Source organism: Colletotrichum fructicola, assembly GCF_000319635.2.
Source record: "Colletotrichum fructicola Nara gc5 chromosome Unknown KSG_Nara_v1_contig09, whole genome shotgun sequence".
In the NCBI taxonomy this organism is placed as follows: domain Eukaryota; kingdom Fungi; phylum Ascomycota; class Sordariomycetes; order Glomerellales; family Glomerellaceae; genus Colletotrichum; species Colletotrichum fructicola.
This window is the reverse complement of record NW_027094059.1, coordinates 162,390-179,757: the sequence shown is the minus strand read 5'-3', so window position 1 is coordinate 179,757 and position 17,368 is coordinate 162,390. Positions and strand designations below refer to the sequence as shown.

Genomic DNA, 17,368 nt, shown 5'->3' with positions numbered 1-17,368 from the left:
TTCATGTTGCTCTCGTTGAATCGCAAAAACAGCCTGATCATCAACTTTTGAGTATGCATGTGGGATGAACTTGACCCATCTACGGCCGCTTCCTTCTCGTGTTCGTCGACAAGCCTTTCACCAGTCTCAGAAGGGAGGAGCAATACCTGGCCTTAACGGATCCTCCTGTCTGATTGCATCTTAGCGTTGTCTAGTTCATGCATGCAGCTTGCAGGTCCCGTCAATTTCCTCGCTGGTCAGGGCAGCTTGCTTCATAGCGCGTGGCGATACATAGCGAGCCCAGGTGCCGAGCAACTCAAGGGAGAAAATGCAGGTCCAGTCCGTCGCGTTCAGCCGCCCATCGGTGAATCCCACGGGTCACCGCTACCCCGCGATTCCGGCTGGGCGCTCTTCGGGCTCCGGCAGCACCCAGAGGAAAGCATCGGCTCGGCTCAGCCGGTCGCTAAACATAGCATTCTAGAAGAAACGCTAGGAAGAATCAATCGAAATACAGGCAGATCAGCGGAGGCGGCACAGTAAGGCGACGATGGTCGGAGGGATCGGGGCCCCGGAAGAAGATTAGTACGTGGAGTCGTGTTGTTACGGTTAATTGGCCCCGGCAGTTAGCGCTCGTATTAATCTCGGGGTCTCATCACGGTACGTCATGCGCCTGGAGTTGATGTCCACCTGCCCCAGAAATTGAATGCATGCGACCTTGAATACGAGAATTAGTCCTGGGTTGTCAGTTGTGTTGTCCTAGCATCACTAGCCACCATTCAATAAAACGGGCTTTGGTGGCTGGATAACCTGGCTTTTGGGCGATGCGCTGGACCCGGTTGAGCCACTTTCGCTGTCAGAATGAACTCAATACGTAATTAAGCGAGGTTCCTGGACACCCGGAGTAACTTCCAAGTTCCTGATCGCATAGTCGCCTACCCTCAAGGTCATGTCACTTTGGCATTGTTGTCATAATGGAATGACGGCACGAAGGAAGCGGTGACTGGGTGGCTAAGCGGCCGAATGCTCCACGGTTTCTCGGTTCCCAGAATGCGACCCGGAACACGATGGCAACGTCACTTTACGAATCGTTCGAGTCTCTCGGCAGAGCGTTCACGTTGTCAGGCACCTTCACGTGCAGTCCTCCAAAGGCACACCCTTGACATCCAGAGCAATACTTAAAGACCAGAGATTCCTCCCCAGAAGCAACTATTTGGATCATCACTCCAACAGGACAATCACTACCACCTTAATTACCAATCCACAACCTTAATACTACTTTTACTCAACTCTCTACAACCCCCAACCTCCAAAATGCAGATCACCAATATCTTCCTCTCTGCCCTGGCTGCTGCCGCCATCTCCGCTTCCCCCGTTGAGAAGCGTGACTCCAAGTCCATGATGGCCGCCGTTCCCGAGTGGACCATTGAGAAGTTCACTCGCTCTTGCAACGCCGAGGACACCTCTTGCAACTACAGCTTCTCCATCAACACCCACACGGCGGACGCCACTGCCTGCGCCTTCACCACCACCGGTTCTCCCGCCAGCAGAGCTGCCTCCAACGCCAAGTGCGGCGCCTACACCGTTACCTCTGGCTGGAGCGGCCAATTCGGCCCCGATGCCGGTTTCACCACCTTCTCGGTCACCGACCAGAAGCTCATCGTCTGGCCCGCCTACACCGACAAGCAGCTTGTCAACGGCCAGACTGTCAACCCCGACCAGAGCTACGCTCCCCAGAACCTCCCTTAAATGGGTGAACTTGCTACAGTGGAGAAGGATCAGAGGAGGAAAAATACCATCTCGACAAGAGATTGAAAGTCATGAGATGATGCAAAGTACATATTAGTATAATGTAATGACAGAATGCACAAGAAGTTCTAAGATATCGACCTGGCTTTGTGATATCCCGATGCAGACGTTTTGATGTTCCAATAAGGAACGTCGTCCACCAGATCAATCGTCCGAAATGTTAATCAAGCCTTGTCATCTGACAGACGGTCTCAGAGGAAACATAGATAAGGTTTTTCAGCTGATGTCAACTTGAAACTCGTTAATCTTGTTTTGCGGGGACAGCTCGCGCACTTCGTGCCCGACCTCCGCGACTGGTCGAGAGCTCACAAATTACAACGTCCCATGTATTAAACGGTCTGGCAGGTCGCAACAACTACAGAGAGACTTGCAGCCATCATTCTGTAATTTAATATGTACACTGGGTTGGAGTACCACGTGAGAGAAGTTATACTACTTCTTCAATCACGACATGGGAGGCTACCCTTATTAGACCACCGTTATTCGGAAACCTCACAAGGTCTACATGTAGGCCAAGGCGAACGTCTATCATAGTATCCCTATGCTCTTCATACCAAGGATGTAGTAACTAGTCTGTCCAATGAGTTTGCGCCTGGTCAGAAAACAGAAACTCCCATACAAAAGTGGAAACTTGCTCAAGGCATAAGTCGGTCTAATGAAGTTGGCAAAGTTCGATCCGGCGAATTTGGGGAGTCTAACAACTCAATGCGGTTGTGAAAACCAGTCCACATAGAATACAAGGCCGTCAAAATGTAAAGGAATGTGGTTGTATTATGTGTAGCCAAAACGCCGTGAAAATAAATCCCTAAAAGACGCCAAAATGCTGATCTAACCCTCTGATACAATGCAATCTATACCATCATCTAACAAACTACCGCCTGTACCACAACTCCTGGATCATTTATATGCTTAGTTGGAAGGGCAGTAACCAATGGTGCAGGCGTCAGCCTTGCAGCATCCACGGAAGCCATTGCTGCAAGATTGGAAGAAGCCAGTTCCAGGGGCACACACAGTCGGGTCGGTGTTCTTGGGATCAGCGTGCCATTCGTGGTTAGCCTCAGGCGTAGGAGTAGGCGAAGTCTTGGGAGCAATCGTAACGGTCTCGAAGCTCTTGACGTCCGGGCAGTAGCCAATGGTGCAGGCATCCTGCTTGCAACATCCGCGGAAGCCGTTGCTGCAGGACTGGAAGAAGCCAGTGCCAGGGGCGCAGACGGTCTCGTCCCGCTTTACGGTAGGCTCGCGGACCTTCAGGTCAGGGCAGTAGCCAATGGTGCAAGCATCGGCCTTGCAGCATCCACGGAACCCGTTGGAGCAGGACTGGAAGAAGCCAGTGCCGGGAGCGCAAACAGTTGGGTCCTGGCGCTTCTCGGTGGTTGACGGGCAGTATCCGAGAGTGCAAGCGTCGGCCTTGCAGCAACCGCGGAAACCGTTGGAGCAGGATTGGAAGAAACCAGTGCCTGGAGCGCAGACGGTTGGGTCCTGGCGTTTCTCAGTGGTGGAAGGGCAGTATCCAAGAGTGCAGGCATCGGACTGGCAGCATCCACGGAAGCCATTCGAGCAAGACTGGAAGAAACCAGTGCCGGGAGCGCATACAGTCGGATCGTCACGCTTGACAACGGTGGCAGGGACATCGGGGCAGTAACCAAGAGTGCAGGCGTCGCCCTTGCAGCAGCCCCGGAAGCCGTTGGCACAAGATTGGAAGAAGCCGGTGTTGGGAGGGCAGACAGTCTCATCGCGCTTTTCAGAGGCAGGGGGGCAGTAGCCCAAAGTGCAGGCGTCCTCCTTACAACAGCCTCTGAAGCCGTTTGAGCAAGACTGAAAGAAGCCAGTGCCAGGCTTGCAAACAGTCGGATCGGAGACGGTCTCGGGCTGCCAGTGAGCCTTGTGTTCGGGAATGGGGGTCGCCGTAACACTGGCAGTCTTGGATGAGGTGACGGTCACATCGGGGCAGTACCCAATGGTGCAAGCGTCGGCTTTGCAGCAGCCCCTGAAGCCATTGCTGCAGGACTGGAAGAAACCGGTACCCGGAGCGCAGACGGTAGGATCAGTGTTTGACTCGGTAGGAGATGCCGTAGTGATACCGACGATGCCGGCGAAGACGGCGAAGTAGATGAAAGAATGCATGGTGAGGATAATGGGATGGATAATAGATCAAGCAGGGTTCGACTAGTTAAGTCTGCGAAGAGAATAATCGGATGTTTGTACGAGATTCTTAAAGAGATAGATCCACAAAGAAAATAAGGAAATCACAAAGGAGAAGAGGAAAGGAAATTGGTGAGGTTGTTGAGTTGTCTTGAGTAGCTGAGTTGATGATGAGAGGAGAAAATAGCATCATAATGGGGAAGACGCGATCAATTTATAAACTTCATTTTAAAATCCATAGGGACGTAGAATTCCATATTCGGGAACTATTCTCCGTGTATTCCTAGACCCGACTACGTGGAGGTAGGTCACACTGCGGACCGCAAGCCATGTTGAGGCGATAGCACACCTGTCTGTGATGGGGCTATGGCTGTGAGTCCTTCTATTCTGGGGCTGTCATCTAGTGTAAGCCAACATACTTCGAGGACCTGTGTTTGACGGCGGAAACTACACTTCCCCCGGCCGGGACTCATAATGCCGGCATCCTCCGTGGAGGCTGATGAACAACCGTACACATTGTGTGTCGGCAGTAGGCTAATAATGGGGTTGCTGCATGACCTGCATACTCTGTTGTCTCTCTCAGTCGTTCCCTCCGGACTAGACGAGAAGGACCCAATGGGAAGCTTGGAAACTCGCCCAGAGCTGTATGCAAGGCGTTGCAGCTCTGATCAAACAAGCGCGATAAGCGTAGCTGGGCTGAGCTGCAGGTTCTGGCTGAGTTTCTGGGGCTGAGACGCGGGAAGGACTGGCATAGAGCCTTGGTAACCAGACTGCATCAGGTCTACAGGAAGAACTCGAGCGCGTCGGAGGCGGCGGCGCAGTCTCGCTGTCAGACGCCACGAGCTGGAGTAGTACCCGGGCTCCGATTCCGAGCCTCGTGGCTGGTCGCCTGCCGGAAGCTGCAGTGGAAGGATGGTAAGCTTATTCTTGGCAACAAGAATTTTGAGGGGAATTGCAGGTTATCGAGATCTTAGTGGTAGGCCACCTAAAGGCTATGTGTGGTCAGATGCCGAAGAAGGTGGTGGAGGCTTATTCGATGTCCGTGATTTCTGCAAAAGCCAATTGGGGCTATCGTGCGTTGTTTATGATCCCTTAGCTATATAGCGAACCCTGTGTATTCTCGAAATAGCCTTCATTGATTCTCAAAACGAGACTGCTATCGCAGGATGCAAGCTGAATGCAGCCGACGAGCAATATGACAGCGAGCCGTGAGGCCCTCATTTCTCCCGTCTCTGATGCTTCAACCGCAGAGTGGGCTGTGCGACGCGCTCGTGCCAGGCATAAATCAAAAGGTACTGGAGCGTGCACAATATTAATAAGTTGGTTATCAGCTCCGACACGTTGCAGCGTCGTACGAGTACAACATGTCTGCGTGTCGTTGTGTGGTCATCGGCCACTACGAGTCAGCGCCGATGGGGACCAGACTTTAATTTCACTGATAATCTTCAACTACGAGGCCTCGTGCGGGGGTTTGCTCCAGCACTCCGTAAAAGGGTTCCACGATGGAGTCGCACACATCAGAAAAATGGTTGCGCGATGAACGGAGAATTTTCCCCGATTCCTGAGGGTCCATCAACCACCGATCCTGGATCTTGATCTGTCCGAAATGCATCCCCCTTCCGCCTGAACCAACGGGCCCTCGCCGTGACGGCGCGGTGCTTGGCGACGGTCCCGGGAGGACGGCAGCTAGAAGCTTGTCTCGTCCGGAAGCAGAAGGCCGCCGTAAAGTGCGCGTGTTTGATGCTACCATATCGCAATTTAATCGAGGAGCTAGACTGCCGTCAGGGTTAGGCTGCCGGCAGTGGGATGCCGTTCTTTTGTTGGGACATGACGCCGGTCAGATAATCTGCTTGAACCGGTCGGCATCGTCTTCAATGCCGTGATCTCCAAATAGTCGGGGTGTCGCTGGGCAGATGGACAGACAAGAAATTGAAAATGGCGACGTGACCTCCTCTTTAATCTTTCCCTGGCCGATGACTTCGACAGCGTGTGCCAAACAAATGGGATTTTGTTTGACCAAGACGGGACGAACTGCGACAATGACGCGGCTCATCGGCATCGTTTCTTTTCGTTTCACCACTCTTCCCCAGCAGGCCCCTGCAAACTCTCCAACAAGTTGTTCGTGGAAAGATTGAACTCGCGAATTACAAGGCGTGCTGCTGAGTAGGGATGCTGATGTTAAGTCACCTGGCAGGCAACACCCCTGACAGAGGAACCGGGATGAGGAGAATCGCCTGGTGTCCAGGCTCCGATAGCGCCACTCATTACTTTATTCCATACCTGTAGCCCCCGTTTGGTACGGCATTTGGGCAGGCGAGCGCGCAGCATGCCCACTGTCTGTGTCGTTGGTTTAATTAACACGGCGCTAGAATCCCGGCTGTAGACCAGTTTGTGCCATTTGTGGTCAGCCTGCGAGTTTCAACACCGCTCTCCGTACAATTTCCCACAAGCGATGGTCGAATCGTGGGGACTGTGGGCGGAAATGGGACGCGGCGCTGGTTCTGGAAAAGAATGCCCGAGCTAAGATCGGTGGTCGTCTGTTGGACGGGTTCGAGGAGGGGGAAAAGGAGGAAGCGGAAGGAGATACAATTCCATATTTATCATCCTGAGGAGTCCCTCTCGGAGGTAATCGTCGCCTGTTTTGCTGTTCTTGTCACTCCCTTTCCCATTCCGTGTCTCTCATTTTTTTGACTGTTAGTCGTTCATTCGTTTACAAAATCCAACATGAAGTTCGCTTCCCTTTCACTCCTTGCGCTGGGCGCTATTCTCCCGGGCTGGGCCGCCGCCGAGCTCTCCGGTACCGTCGGACCGTCCACCACGCGTGAAGCCAAGGCGGCCAAGAAGACATGCAACATCACCAGCTACGGTGCCAAGACCGGTGCCACTGGTGACATCGGCGCCGCCCTTAAGGCTGCCTGGGATGCCTGCAAGACTGGCGGAGAGATCCTGATTCCGTCCGGAGAATGGGGTATGAGCACTTGGCAGACGCTCTCTGGCGGTTCTGGTGTCTCGATCAACCTCGAGGGTACCATCTACCGCACCGGCACTGCTGGTGGACACATGATCATTGTTCAGAAGTCCACCGATGTTGAGTTCTACAGCGGTAACTCCAAGGGTGCCATGCAGGGCTATGGATACGAATTCCACAAGCGTAAGTCGTCAACATACTACATTCACGTAGTCGCGATGCTAACAAAGATGCAGAGGGCAAGGGTGTCTATGGGTGAGACCGACGATTCTACAAAATGCGTTCGTGCAATTCTAACCATGACTTTGCAGACCCCGTCTCCTGCGCTTCGTTTCCGTCACCAACTTCAGCGTGCATGACATTGCTCTCGTTGACTCGCCCGCTTTCCACATCATCTTGGACACCTGCACGAACGGCGAGGTCTACAACATGATCATCCGCGGAGGAAACGAGGGTGGCCTTGACGGTCTCGACTTGATGGCCTGCACCAACGTCCACGTTCACGATGTCGAGGTTACCAACAAGGACGAGTGGTAAGTTCACATCTCTTCTCCGTGAGATCGGTTTGGTTGAACCCGGCCACTGTCTTGCGGTGCCTGCCGCATTTGCCAGACGGGACCGATAGCCGGGCTCCAGGCTCCGTGACCGTTCCACATGGGCAGAATTTTGGCTAATAAGTCTTCAGCGTCACTGTCAAGAACAAGTCCAGCCACATTCTTATCGAGGACATCTTCTGCAACTGGTCTGGCGGCTGTGCTATCGGCTCCCTCGGCGCTGACACCGCCATCTCCGACATCACCTACCGCAACATCTACACCGTCAACTCCAACCAGATGATGATGATCAAGAACAACGGCGGTGATGGCATCTTCCAGAACTCTCGCTTCGAGAACTTCATCGGTCACGGCAACGCCTACTCCCTCAAGATCGACTCTGCCTGGGCCGGACAGAGCAAGGTCTCGGGTAGCGGTGTCGAGTACAAGAACCTGACCTTCTCCAACTGGAAGGGTACTGCTGCCAACGGTGCTTCTCGCGGCCCCGTTGTCGTCCTTTGCGCTGCTGCCGTCCCCTGCGAGAACATCGACGTCTCCAGCATCAACATCTGGACCGATGCTGGTTCGTCCATTGTCGACAAGTGCGAGAACGCCTTCGGCTCTGGACATTGCCTGCGTACTGGCTCCGGTACCTACACCAGCACCGCTACCACCAAGACTGTTGCCAACTACGAGGCCACCACCATGCCTGGCCAGATCACCGCCGGTCTTGGTCTCTCGACCTCCATCGACATCCCTGCTCTGCCCACCACCTTCTTCCCTGGCCAGAAGCCCAAGACCGCTCTGCTGGGCTCTGCCTAAGCGGATCTGTCACTAGAACATACACTAGTCATACTGCTCACCTGTTGAGCTGATCATATTTTCCTGTACATATTTTATTGGAAAAGCCAAGCTGCACATATCATTCGGGAAATGATCATAATGTTCTCCGCAGATCTATAGTCTATGATTGATGTGTCGTTCCCTGTCCCGCGATGATTCATCAACAGCCTCAGGTAGCTTCGCAAGGTGTCGATCAGCTCACTTGAGACTGGATCCAGCTATCATCCAAGCCACCCATGGTCACCGTCTTCGTACCCTTCACACCCACGAACTCTTTCAGCTTCCCTCTTAGCAGGTAGGTAGGGGTACAACTCCAGGCATGACAGAAGCTGTTATTTCTGGCATCGCCATAAGGACTCGCCTTTGGGTCTGCCGGGTTGTAACACTCCCAAAACGTATCAGCGCCAGCCTTGACCATTCCTCCCCAATAATCTGTCATGATCTCAATACACTTATCATAACATCCCACGGTTGCAAGAGCATCGCATACGTGATGCCATAGATAGGGTGTGAGGGGCTTGAGAGCTTCAGGATGAGAAAGGGTATTGAGCAGCGCAGTCTGCGCCACATCCTTTGGGAAGGCCTCGGCCAGGACCAGCCATGATGCTGAGGCATAGCTCACTTGACCCTTGGGGCCAGATACGAAGACGTTTTCTGGTGAAAGAAAAGCCTTCGCTGCTTCGGTCATTTGGGCCACGAGATCCACAAAAGGGGCTTCCTTGCCGAGGACCTTGGCCAGAGCATTCGCCGCCTTGAGGCAGTACAGGAGGACACCATGCTCGCCCGCGCTATGTTCCAAGCCGGGTTGCCAATCGAGGAACTTCCATCCCTCACCCTTCGTTTCATCAAAGGCATGAGTTTCAGGGTCCAGGTGCGATATCGCTCGTTTGACGCATCCAAGCACGGTCGGCCACAGGTCGTGGCCGGCAGCGGTGTCACCCGATGCCACCATATAGTCGTTGACAATAGCCGCAAAGAGAGCGTCGTAGTCGACGATGTAGTCAGATGAAGGCGTCAGTTGCGGCTGCTCAAAGATGCATGCAGGCACCGAGTCATCTTCGCGAACCACGGCCGCAAACTGGAAGATGCAGCGCTTGACGAGGTTGAAGTCTTTGAAAGTGCTGTAGTTTGCGAGAGCTTGTAACCGAAGGTCTCCGCTCCATAGTCGGCGATCGCGACGAGGGCCATCTTCGAAGACTGTCTGCATGCAGTCTCTCAAGGTTGAGATGCTGACATGGTCAATCTTCCGGAGAAGCTCATCACCAAAGTCCAGCGCCTCCAGTGAATGCGTCTGGCTGACGGCGCTCACACACTCGCACTTGATATCCGAAAAGACAACCTTGAACAGTGGTGATGTGTCGACGACTTCAACTCGGAGAAATCGGAAGGAGTACCGGCGGCGCAATGTCACTAGCTCAGGGCACATGTCGATGTTGATGACCTCGTCCGGGAGCCAGCTGGTACTGATCCAAGTCTTGACGTTGTCCATGCCCAAGGTCACGTCAAACGGAGACTCGCCAAAGGTAAGGCGCAACCTGCAAGGTGCGTCCATGTGCGATCCTCGGGACTCGAGACGAAACGATATGTATCCCACCATGTGGACGCCGAAGTCGAGAATGAATTCATCTCCCTTTCCCCAAGTCTTGGACGGAAGCTGGTCGATAGTGCATTCCGCCGGCGCAGCACGAACACCAAAGTACTGGGTGTCGTCTTGGTCAAACTTGATAACTCGCTGAGGTGTGCGAGCCCATCTGTGCAATTCGGGGCAGAGGTCGTTGGCGACCTTTTCGAATTCTCGGTTCCATCTTGTCGGGAGAACGCTCGCGACCATGCCCTCGGGTGCATCAGACATGATGGTCTGAGGTTGGATGTTGTACTATTTTAGCTTGATAAGGAATGGCGTGCTGGACGTCCTGCTTTGGTTGACGCGCCCGTCTATGTGGTCTGGAATTACAGCTGAAAGCATGGGTTGAAGCTGGTTAATGTTGTTTTTGACACGCCACGATCACAAACAGCATTCGTAAACGCTTCGGTGTGACATCCTCCCGAGAAAGGCAGTCAAACCCACTTGTCCGGCAAAGCAAAAAGTGTGGCTGCCGCTTCCGATTGCTCAATTGGGCCCGCCTCGTCATCGCGAAGTCGGCGTGGGGAGATCCTAGTCATGGTTTGCGGGGAAGAATGCGGTGACCTCGGACATTGTGAATCAAGCCGAGTCTGGAACATCGATCACGCGGACACCAAGGGTTCAACTGCGGTAAAACTGCGGTGAAGTCGCGGTAAGACTAGGTTATTTTGAGGTGTTTACAGAATTAGTTCAGGTTTTCTTGCCAATTTTTCTCCTTGGCGTGGTCATTAGATCGAAGCCGGTCTTCAGATGAAAGAGGGTCTTTAGACATTAGCATGATGCCGAGCTGCCGTCACACCATTGGCTTCCCAGCCATCATCAGTTGCTGTAAATGATCTGCACCTGGTTTTATTGCGCTTGACTTGTCTTCAATTTGACACCAAATGTCTACAACGCGCGATTAGAACTCTTTTACGCACTACCATCGCGTTCAGAAACCTGGTAAAGAAGCGCGCTTTTCGTTTTTGAGCAACAGCTTGCCAAGGTAACATGAACGACAGCCAACTTTCCGGGTCGAACCCCGCGTCCTCGTGGTATTCTCCACAAAGAACCGTCGGCAATTGCACGCTACTGTGGGGTCCCCAGATTAGGACCGAGAAGACGGGTCATTGACACGTCTGGTCCAGGCCCTGCCGCTGTTGACGACCAGGGCCACGGCCAAGTTCATCTCAAGGATCCTCACAACACCCCTAAATAGGTTAGACAACATCAAAAGATAGCCAACCACGAGTCCCAAGGCTTTTCTTCGGAAGAGATACTGACTCAGGCAGACCCAACTACCAGGCATGTTGTTGACTCTCTTCCTTGGTAAACATATTGCCGGCCATAATTCCGCGCCATCACTGAAACGCACTGGCATCATGCGAACACAGTCCGACATGGGCAGAAACCGGCCCCTCCCCCGCAGGAAGTCAGCCATCTGGTTGGGTTTTCAGGCCACTCTTGGGCTGGAGGCGTTCACGCTCGGCCCAGGACTCGGGGCTGAAGTCTTCTTTCGAGGAAGAGCCCCAGATAATGGGCTCTGTTCGGCCCATCATTCGAACGACTTTGATCCGAGGAAGTGCCTACGATTCCCTCAAACAGATCCAGTTGCAAATCGTTCCTGAGAATAAGAACCGGGGCCATTCCCGGAAAACCGAAACTTCGGACCCAGTTCCCCAGACTCGTCTCCTCAGCTTCCCCAGATCGTCGGGGCCACCCCCAGAATCCTTCAGCAGTTTAAACTTCTTTGCCCGGGGAATCACCGCACCAATTACTTTAGCCAGCCATGGCCGAACACAACCTTGAAGCGTCGAAGACGCCCATTGTCGCCGAAAAGGACGATATCGCCGCGGCCAAGGGCGAACACGTCGAGGAGATTGGCCACGCTGCCACCGCCGAGGATCACGTGGAGACTCCTTTGCAGGCCATCAAGAATCAGCCTTGGGCGTTTCTGTGGTGTGTCTACGCCATCTACGTCCTTATCCTCACCAGTTTCGACAACCAGGCGGGCGGCAGCATTCTGAGTATCCCCGAGTTCCGCAAAGACTTTGGCAACGAATTCAATGGCGACTATGTACTTCCCGCGAAATGGCAATCTGCCTACAGTGGAGCGCCGGTGGCATCGTGAGTGACACCAATACACGATTATGATAGATCAATTGCTGACAACTTTATTCACAGTGCCGTCATTGGATCCATTGGTGCTGGCTATATTACAGATATCATCGGCCGAAAGTGGACATATTTCATCAGCTACATTTTCATCTTCGTCGGAATCACACTCGAGACTACCAGCACGACCAATGAAATGTTCTTTGCCGGAAAGTTCATCGCAGGTTTTCCCATTGGCGCCTTCATTACCGTCAGCATGACGTACATCGGCGAGATCGCGCCTCTGGCTCTCCGTGGTATCTTGACCGCCGCCGCTGCCATCGCTTTCACGATCGGTCCTTTCATCGTCTCCCTCATTGTCAACGCGACAGGTGCTCGCCAGGACCGCTGGGCCTACCGAGCTATCTTCGTTTCTCAATATGGTGTGAGTGGCTTGGGAATTCTGGTATTGGCCTTCATGCCAGAGTCTCCGTGGTGGCTGGTGAATAAGGGCAAAATGCAGAAGGCTATGAAGTCCCTGAGCCGTCTTGGCTACGACGCAGTCCAAGCCGAGAAACGTCTCTCCATTATCACGACCACTTTGGCAGAGGTGCGCAAGGAGACTGAAGGCGCAAGTTATGCCGAGTGTTTCCGCAAGTCAAACTTGCGTCGCACTGTCATCTCCGTCATGCCCCTGAGCATCCAGGCCCTGTGTGGAGTCTACTTCGTGTCCGCCTACAGCACATACTACCAACAACTGGCTGGATACAGCACCCAGGAGAGCTTCATTCTGGCGATTGTCCAACAAGTCATTTCGATGCTTGGCAATGTTGTTTCCTGGTTCCTCATCGACAGAGTCGGCCGTCGGGGGCTGACTCTCTACGGCATGTGTATCCTCACGACCCTGCTCATGATTACTGGTGGTCTTGCTGTCGCTGGCACTCCTGGTGCCGTGAAGGGAACAGTTGCGCTACTCCTGATCTACTGCTTCTTCTACAACGTCACCATTGGCGCGACTGCCTACTCTTTGTTGACCGAGGTTGCCACATCTCGACTTCGTGCGAAGACTGCCTCTATGGCCTTGGCTCTTCAGAATGCTCTCTTCGTAAGTGTTATTCCTCTGAACCTCCTTCAATTGCCTTTGACTAACAGCTATGATTCTAGACTATGTGGGCTTTCGTCATTCCCTTCCTGTGAGTGGACCTGTGAGAGACCTTTGCTATGGCCGAGCACTAACATGAATGCCAGTTTCAACCCCGACCAAGCGAACTTGCAGGCGAAGGTTGCTTTCATTTTTGGTGCCTTCTCCATTCTGTCCACGGTTTACCTCTTCTTGTATCAACCTGAGGTTGCCGGCAGATCTTACGAGGAGCTTGATGAGATGTTCATGAAGAAGGTCCCTGCACGCGACTTCAAGAGCTACAAGACGGAGGTTGAGGAGAAGAGCGAGCGCGCTGTTGCTGAGAACATTTGATACCCACATTGCGGGACGTTGGTCCCAAGGAGGAAACTGATATGATCTTTTTACTGGAATGAAGCATGCTCAACGAAACAATGATACACGGTCACTTAATACTGGCTGATGCAGCAAAATCCCTGAGCCTGTATGAAAGCACTCTATAAGGCATGGTTCGCATTTTCATGATGTGATCGAGAGGAATTGCACGATCCGACAGACGTGAAGCATGTGCCCAACCTGACTAAGGAGTTCGTCGGATTGAACCTCAGCCTCATAATTACGCGCGAGACGTCCAGTCACATGTGTTTTTGACGCCTTCTGCACACACTTTGGCTTTGCATGTTGTGAAGGCTATGGTGGAGTGCTCTGTCGTGCGCGAATGTCGGCATCTCTTACACCTGGCGCTCCTCGTCTGACAACGACACAATGACCGACCTTTTCGAGTAGGTTTTATTCCATCTTGTACAATTTCGACGTGCGATCGAATAACGACGGTGTCTTACCGCCCGTAATGGGACTTCGGTGGTAGGTATGCACAGCTCAAGGGGGCGACGTGCCGCAGAGGATGCACCCAATCGGCGCTGTTCAATTGGCCTATTCTTAGCCGGTCCCTTGAGAAAAGTAAATGAATTGCACGCTTAGAGTGCAGATGGAACGCCATTCGCTACCATTCTATCGAGTTTGCTAATAAGAATATAACATGCGGAACAGTGGTTCAATCCAGACGTCGGTCGGATCTCATCAATCATCAATAGTTGCGAGAAGCGGGTTCTCCAGGCCGGCATGTTGCAGGAGTAAGACAAAAAAGCACGTGGCATACGAAGATCAACGTCGCCTGCTTGGAGAAAAACTGCTAACGAATGATAAGGTTGTCGTCTGCGGTAGGGTTATGTTTGCAAAGAACGAGGGTGAGAGACGTGCATCCAGGAACCAGGACCACGCTCAAAAATGTGCGCCCGCGAGCTGCCGCCGTGACGCCGGCAAGCGGAGTCGCCCAGCCGGCCGAGAAGAAGGGCAAAGCCGCTGGCACCCAGCCGTCCTGCTGGATCTGGGGGCGGATACCACACACGTGGTAGCGTCTCTGGATCCGCGACGCTGGCATCCGAATGAACCGGCTTATCAGAGCTTCCAAGAAATGCTGTTCTGTCGAGGGCCTTGTCCGAACTTCTCGGCTGCGACTATTGTCTGGACGTCAATCCAATTGCGATCCATTTAGAGCATTAGATACGAAAGCTTCCACATCGAGAACCAGATGTGTGGCTGTTGCGCGCGCAGATTCGACAAATGCTTGACGATGTTCACCGGAGACCGACGGAGACCATCGAGGACCCGGAATAGAGGATCGGAGCTCACCTACAGCTTATCACCCTGATCCCTTCACGTGCCTTCAATTACGCAGCGGTTTTGCGCTGGGGGCTCACCAACGGACCCGTCCAAGAAGCGGAGCCGGCCGAAGCTGAAATGCAGAGATACCTGGGGGAGTGTGGGAAAGGCATGGCACTTTTGTCTCTAGCCAATCTGTAGGCTGTAAGCGCACGCGGTCATTGACTGAATTGGGCAGAGATACGACGCAAGTCGCAACTTGTCAAAAGCCCGGGAACCTTAGCACTGATCGCTTCCCCGGGGTGGCGTGGGGCCTGCCACACCTTTTGCGCGTCAGTCTGTCCTGTATCCTGCGCGTATGGCATCCTAGCGCGAGTTCCTAGGGCCGGGTTGGGGAGGTGGCAGCTGGAGATGCTGGGATTGCGGATGGCAGATGCAGCAAGGTGCCTCTGTTGGTGCTTCTGCTTCAATGTCCGTTCCTCTCTTGGATAGCCTGCTAGGAGATGCGTGACAACTGATAGTCTCTGGTGAACCCCCGATCATGCTTATGTTCTCGGCCCCAGCCGACAGAGCAGCTAAGGCCAAAATGAGGGGAGAAGGATGGTGCTAAGGGGAGGGATAGTGGTTGTTATCATCGTGGACTGCAAATGAGACAAGGACTCGCGGAGGTTCAGTTGTTACGCGTTGCCCGGACACTCCCTGGCATTGGCGTCGCTTGCGCTGAGTGATTGATGACGGCGACTGTTCGCTAATCTAAAGCGTTCATCTCGTCTCAATGCCAGCTTGACACGGGACGGGGTCCCCCGAGTTACGAGTCGCTCGCAGGTTCAGGCGGCTTCAGTCCGCACCTACAATTTGATATTACAGGGCCCAAGGACATCTTATCGCCGATCTCACCACCCTTCCCGCTGGCTATCAGCCGCCACATGCTGGGCGTGAGACCCCCGTAAGCTTCGCGGAACATGTCCTGCTTTGCTATGCTCAGACGGTATCCAGTCTGAAGAAGGTAGAAAACAGAACAGACAATCGGGAGAGTATGTGAGCAGACAGTGGCCAGAACAGCAGATGAGCAACTGACATTGAACGAGACAACCCATATCAGCATCCGCGACGTCTTGTTCTCCCCTCCCTTCCCCTCGATCCATGGCGTTTGTGGCGCCGGGGCGGCTGAAGCAGCTATCTCCAACCAGTCCCAATTCTCCGCATGCCTCCGTGCTCTAGCAGCGGTTTGGGGGTCGCAGTGCACTGGCGTGTCTTGGGGTCTCGGCCCCTAGCAGCCATCAGAATGTTTAGTCGCGCCCAGGAGAACGGAAGGATCTGCCACACCTTCATCGTACAGGACAAGGCCGGTGTTGAGCCTATCAGGAGGCTTTCAATCATCGTTGCCCGACGCCGTCCCCGGCTGCCATTGCCACACGGTCATTGGCTGCCCCGGAAGCCAAGCTGGTTCTGGCGTGTGCCTGTGTCTCTCTCCTGGGCTCTCGCTCTCTTCCTGTGTGCCTGTTTGTGAGACGACGATAATGAGTTGGCTCACCCGGTCACCGAAGACAGAAGCAGACCCGGAACCATGATTCATGCGTGTCGTCCGACTGGATACAGCATCTCTTGTCGTCCCCAAGGCAGTCCAATCCAACGCCGGGCAAAGACAAATGCAAACGAACCCGGCACCACAAGCTAGCCCTGCCCTTTTGCTAGCCGGCCTGCTTGCCCAGCCTTTCAACGGCCAGTCTTGTCTCTCCAATCTCAGTCGACCCCACTGCGCGTCTCCATCGTTCCATCAACCTTCCAGAAGCGGAAGCGCGCCGTTGGCTTTGCCACTCACATTGCAGAGCTAGTTGGCTTGGTCCGGGTCTGCGCGAAGTCTGTGCTAGTGTTCGGTCCTCCCACAATCCTTGTCATGCCACCCGCACGCCGCAATAAAAAATTCGATCCTTATCGCGGTCGAGGGACCTGAGTCCTGGGGTCCAGCGCAAAACTTTTGTTGGACCTGGCATCTCTAATCGCGACTGATTCAGCGGGAGGAACACCGCTGTGTGTGAACCAGTTTCTTCAACAGACTCATCTCTTCGCAACAGATGAAGAATATGAAGACTCTCAACAGCGCCAAAGAGACTTGGCAACTTGGGAATGAAGAGGGGAATCGTTAGACAAGAATTGAAAAACATGACCGATGGTGGCAACCCCCCCTCCGAGATATCGTCTTACCATGACTGAAAGTCCCCTCCTCGACCTCCATTTCTCCCTAGCTACCCTGGCCGTCTTGTATCTCTTGTACCACCATTGTTTGTCAATCCCACACCCGTCAACCCTGTCACCCATCCAACCCGCATCCCTCGTTGGCTGCGCGCTCTTCAGAATCTGGGTCAATCCACCGAAATGGGCACCGAACCACACGAGGGCTCTTCCCTTCCTCCACACCCAGGCGGGCAAGCGACCGACGCGGGAGAAAGAGGGCGACGAGTGAGCAGCCAGCATCGTCCTGAACACCTGCCGCTGCGCGCGCAGCTCGATCAAATGGCGGCGAACTCCCATGGATCCTTGCTCGTCCATCCCCATCCCACACTCCCAAATGCCTGCCCGGCCTGGGCCTGGCTCCCGGGTTGCTGATAAGCTACCGT

General features: G+C 53.7%; 5 protein-coding genes across 5 annotated transcripts; 3 read left to right on the top strand and 2 right to left on the bottom strand.

Annotated features, from left to right (window-relative positions):
* Positions 1-1,290: 1,290 nt before the first annotated feature.
* Positions 1,291-1,725, top strand: CGGC5_v014318 (uncharacterized protein; the record flags this gene model as incomplete). Its single annotated transcript, XM_032023054.1, has 1 exon — positions 1,291-1,725. The coding sequence occupies one exon, from the start codon at positions 1,291-1,293 to the stop codon at positions 1,723-1,725; it is 435 nt and encodes a 144-aa protein (XP_031880062.1).
* Positions 1,726-2,694: 969 nt separating this feature from the next.
* On the bottom strand, positions 2,695-3,909 carry CGGC5_v014317 (uncharacterized protein; the record flags this gene model as incomplete). Its single annotated transcript, XM_032023053.1, has 1 exon — positions 2,695-3,909. One exon carries the CDS (start codon positions 3,907-3,909, stop codon positions 2,695-2,697), a length of 1,215 nt encoding a protein of 404 aa, XP_031880063.1.
* A 2,742-nt stretch (positions 3,910-6,651) lies between these two features.
* On the top strand, positions 6,652-8,250 carry rhgB (putative rhamnogalacturonase B; the record flags this gene model as incomplete). Its single annotated transcript, XM_032023052.1, has 4 exons — positions 6,652-7,078; positions 7,132-7,150; positions 7,207-7,428; positions 7,581-8,250. The coding sequence occupies 4 exons, from the start codon at positions 6,652-6,654 to the stop codon at positions 8,248-8,250; spliced, it is 1,338 nt and encodes a 445-aa protein (XP_031880064.1).
* Positions 8,251-8,464: 214 nt separating this feature from the next.
* CGGC5_v014315 (uncharacterized protein) lies at positions 8,465-10,123 on the bottom strand (the record flags this gene model as incomplete). The annotated part of the gene is made up of 1 exon (XM_032023051.1): positions 8,465-10,123. One exon carries the CDS (start codon positions 10,121-10,123, stop codon positions 8,465-8,467), a length of 1,659 nt encoding a protein of 552 aa, XP_031880065.1.
* A 1,540-nt stretch (positions 10,124-11,663) lies between these two features.
* Positions 11,664-13,442, top strand: CGGC5_v014314 (Maltose permease MAL61; the record flags this gene model as incomplete). Its single annotated transcript, XM_032023050.1, has 4 exons — positions 11,664-12,001; positions 12,059-13,073; positions 13,133-13,161; positions 13,217-13,442. 4 exons carry the CDS (start codon positions 11,664-11,666, stop codon positions 13,440-13,442), a joined length of 1,608 nt encoding a protein of 535 aa, XP_031880066.1.
* Positions 13,443-17,368: the final 3,926 nt, after the last annotated feature.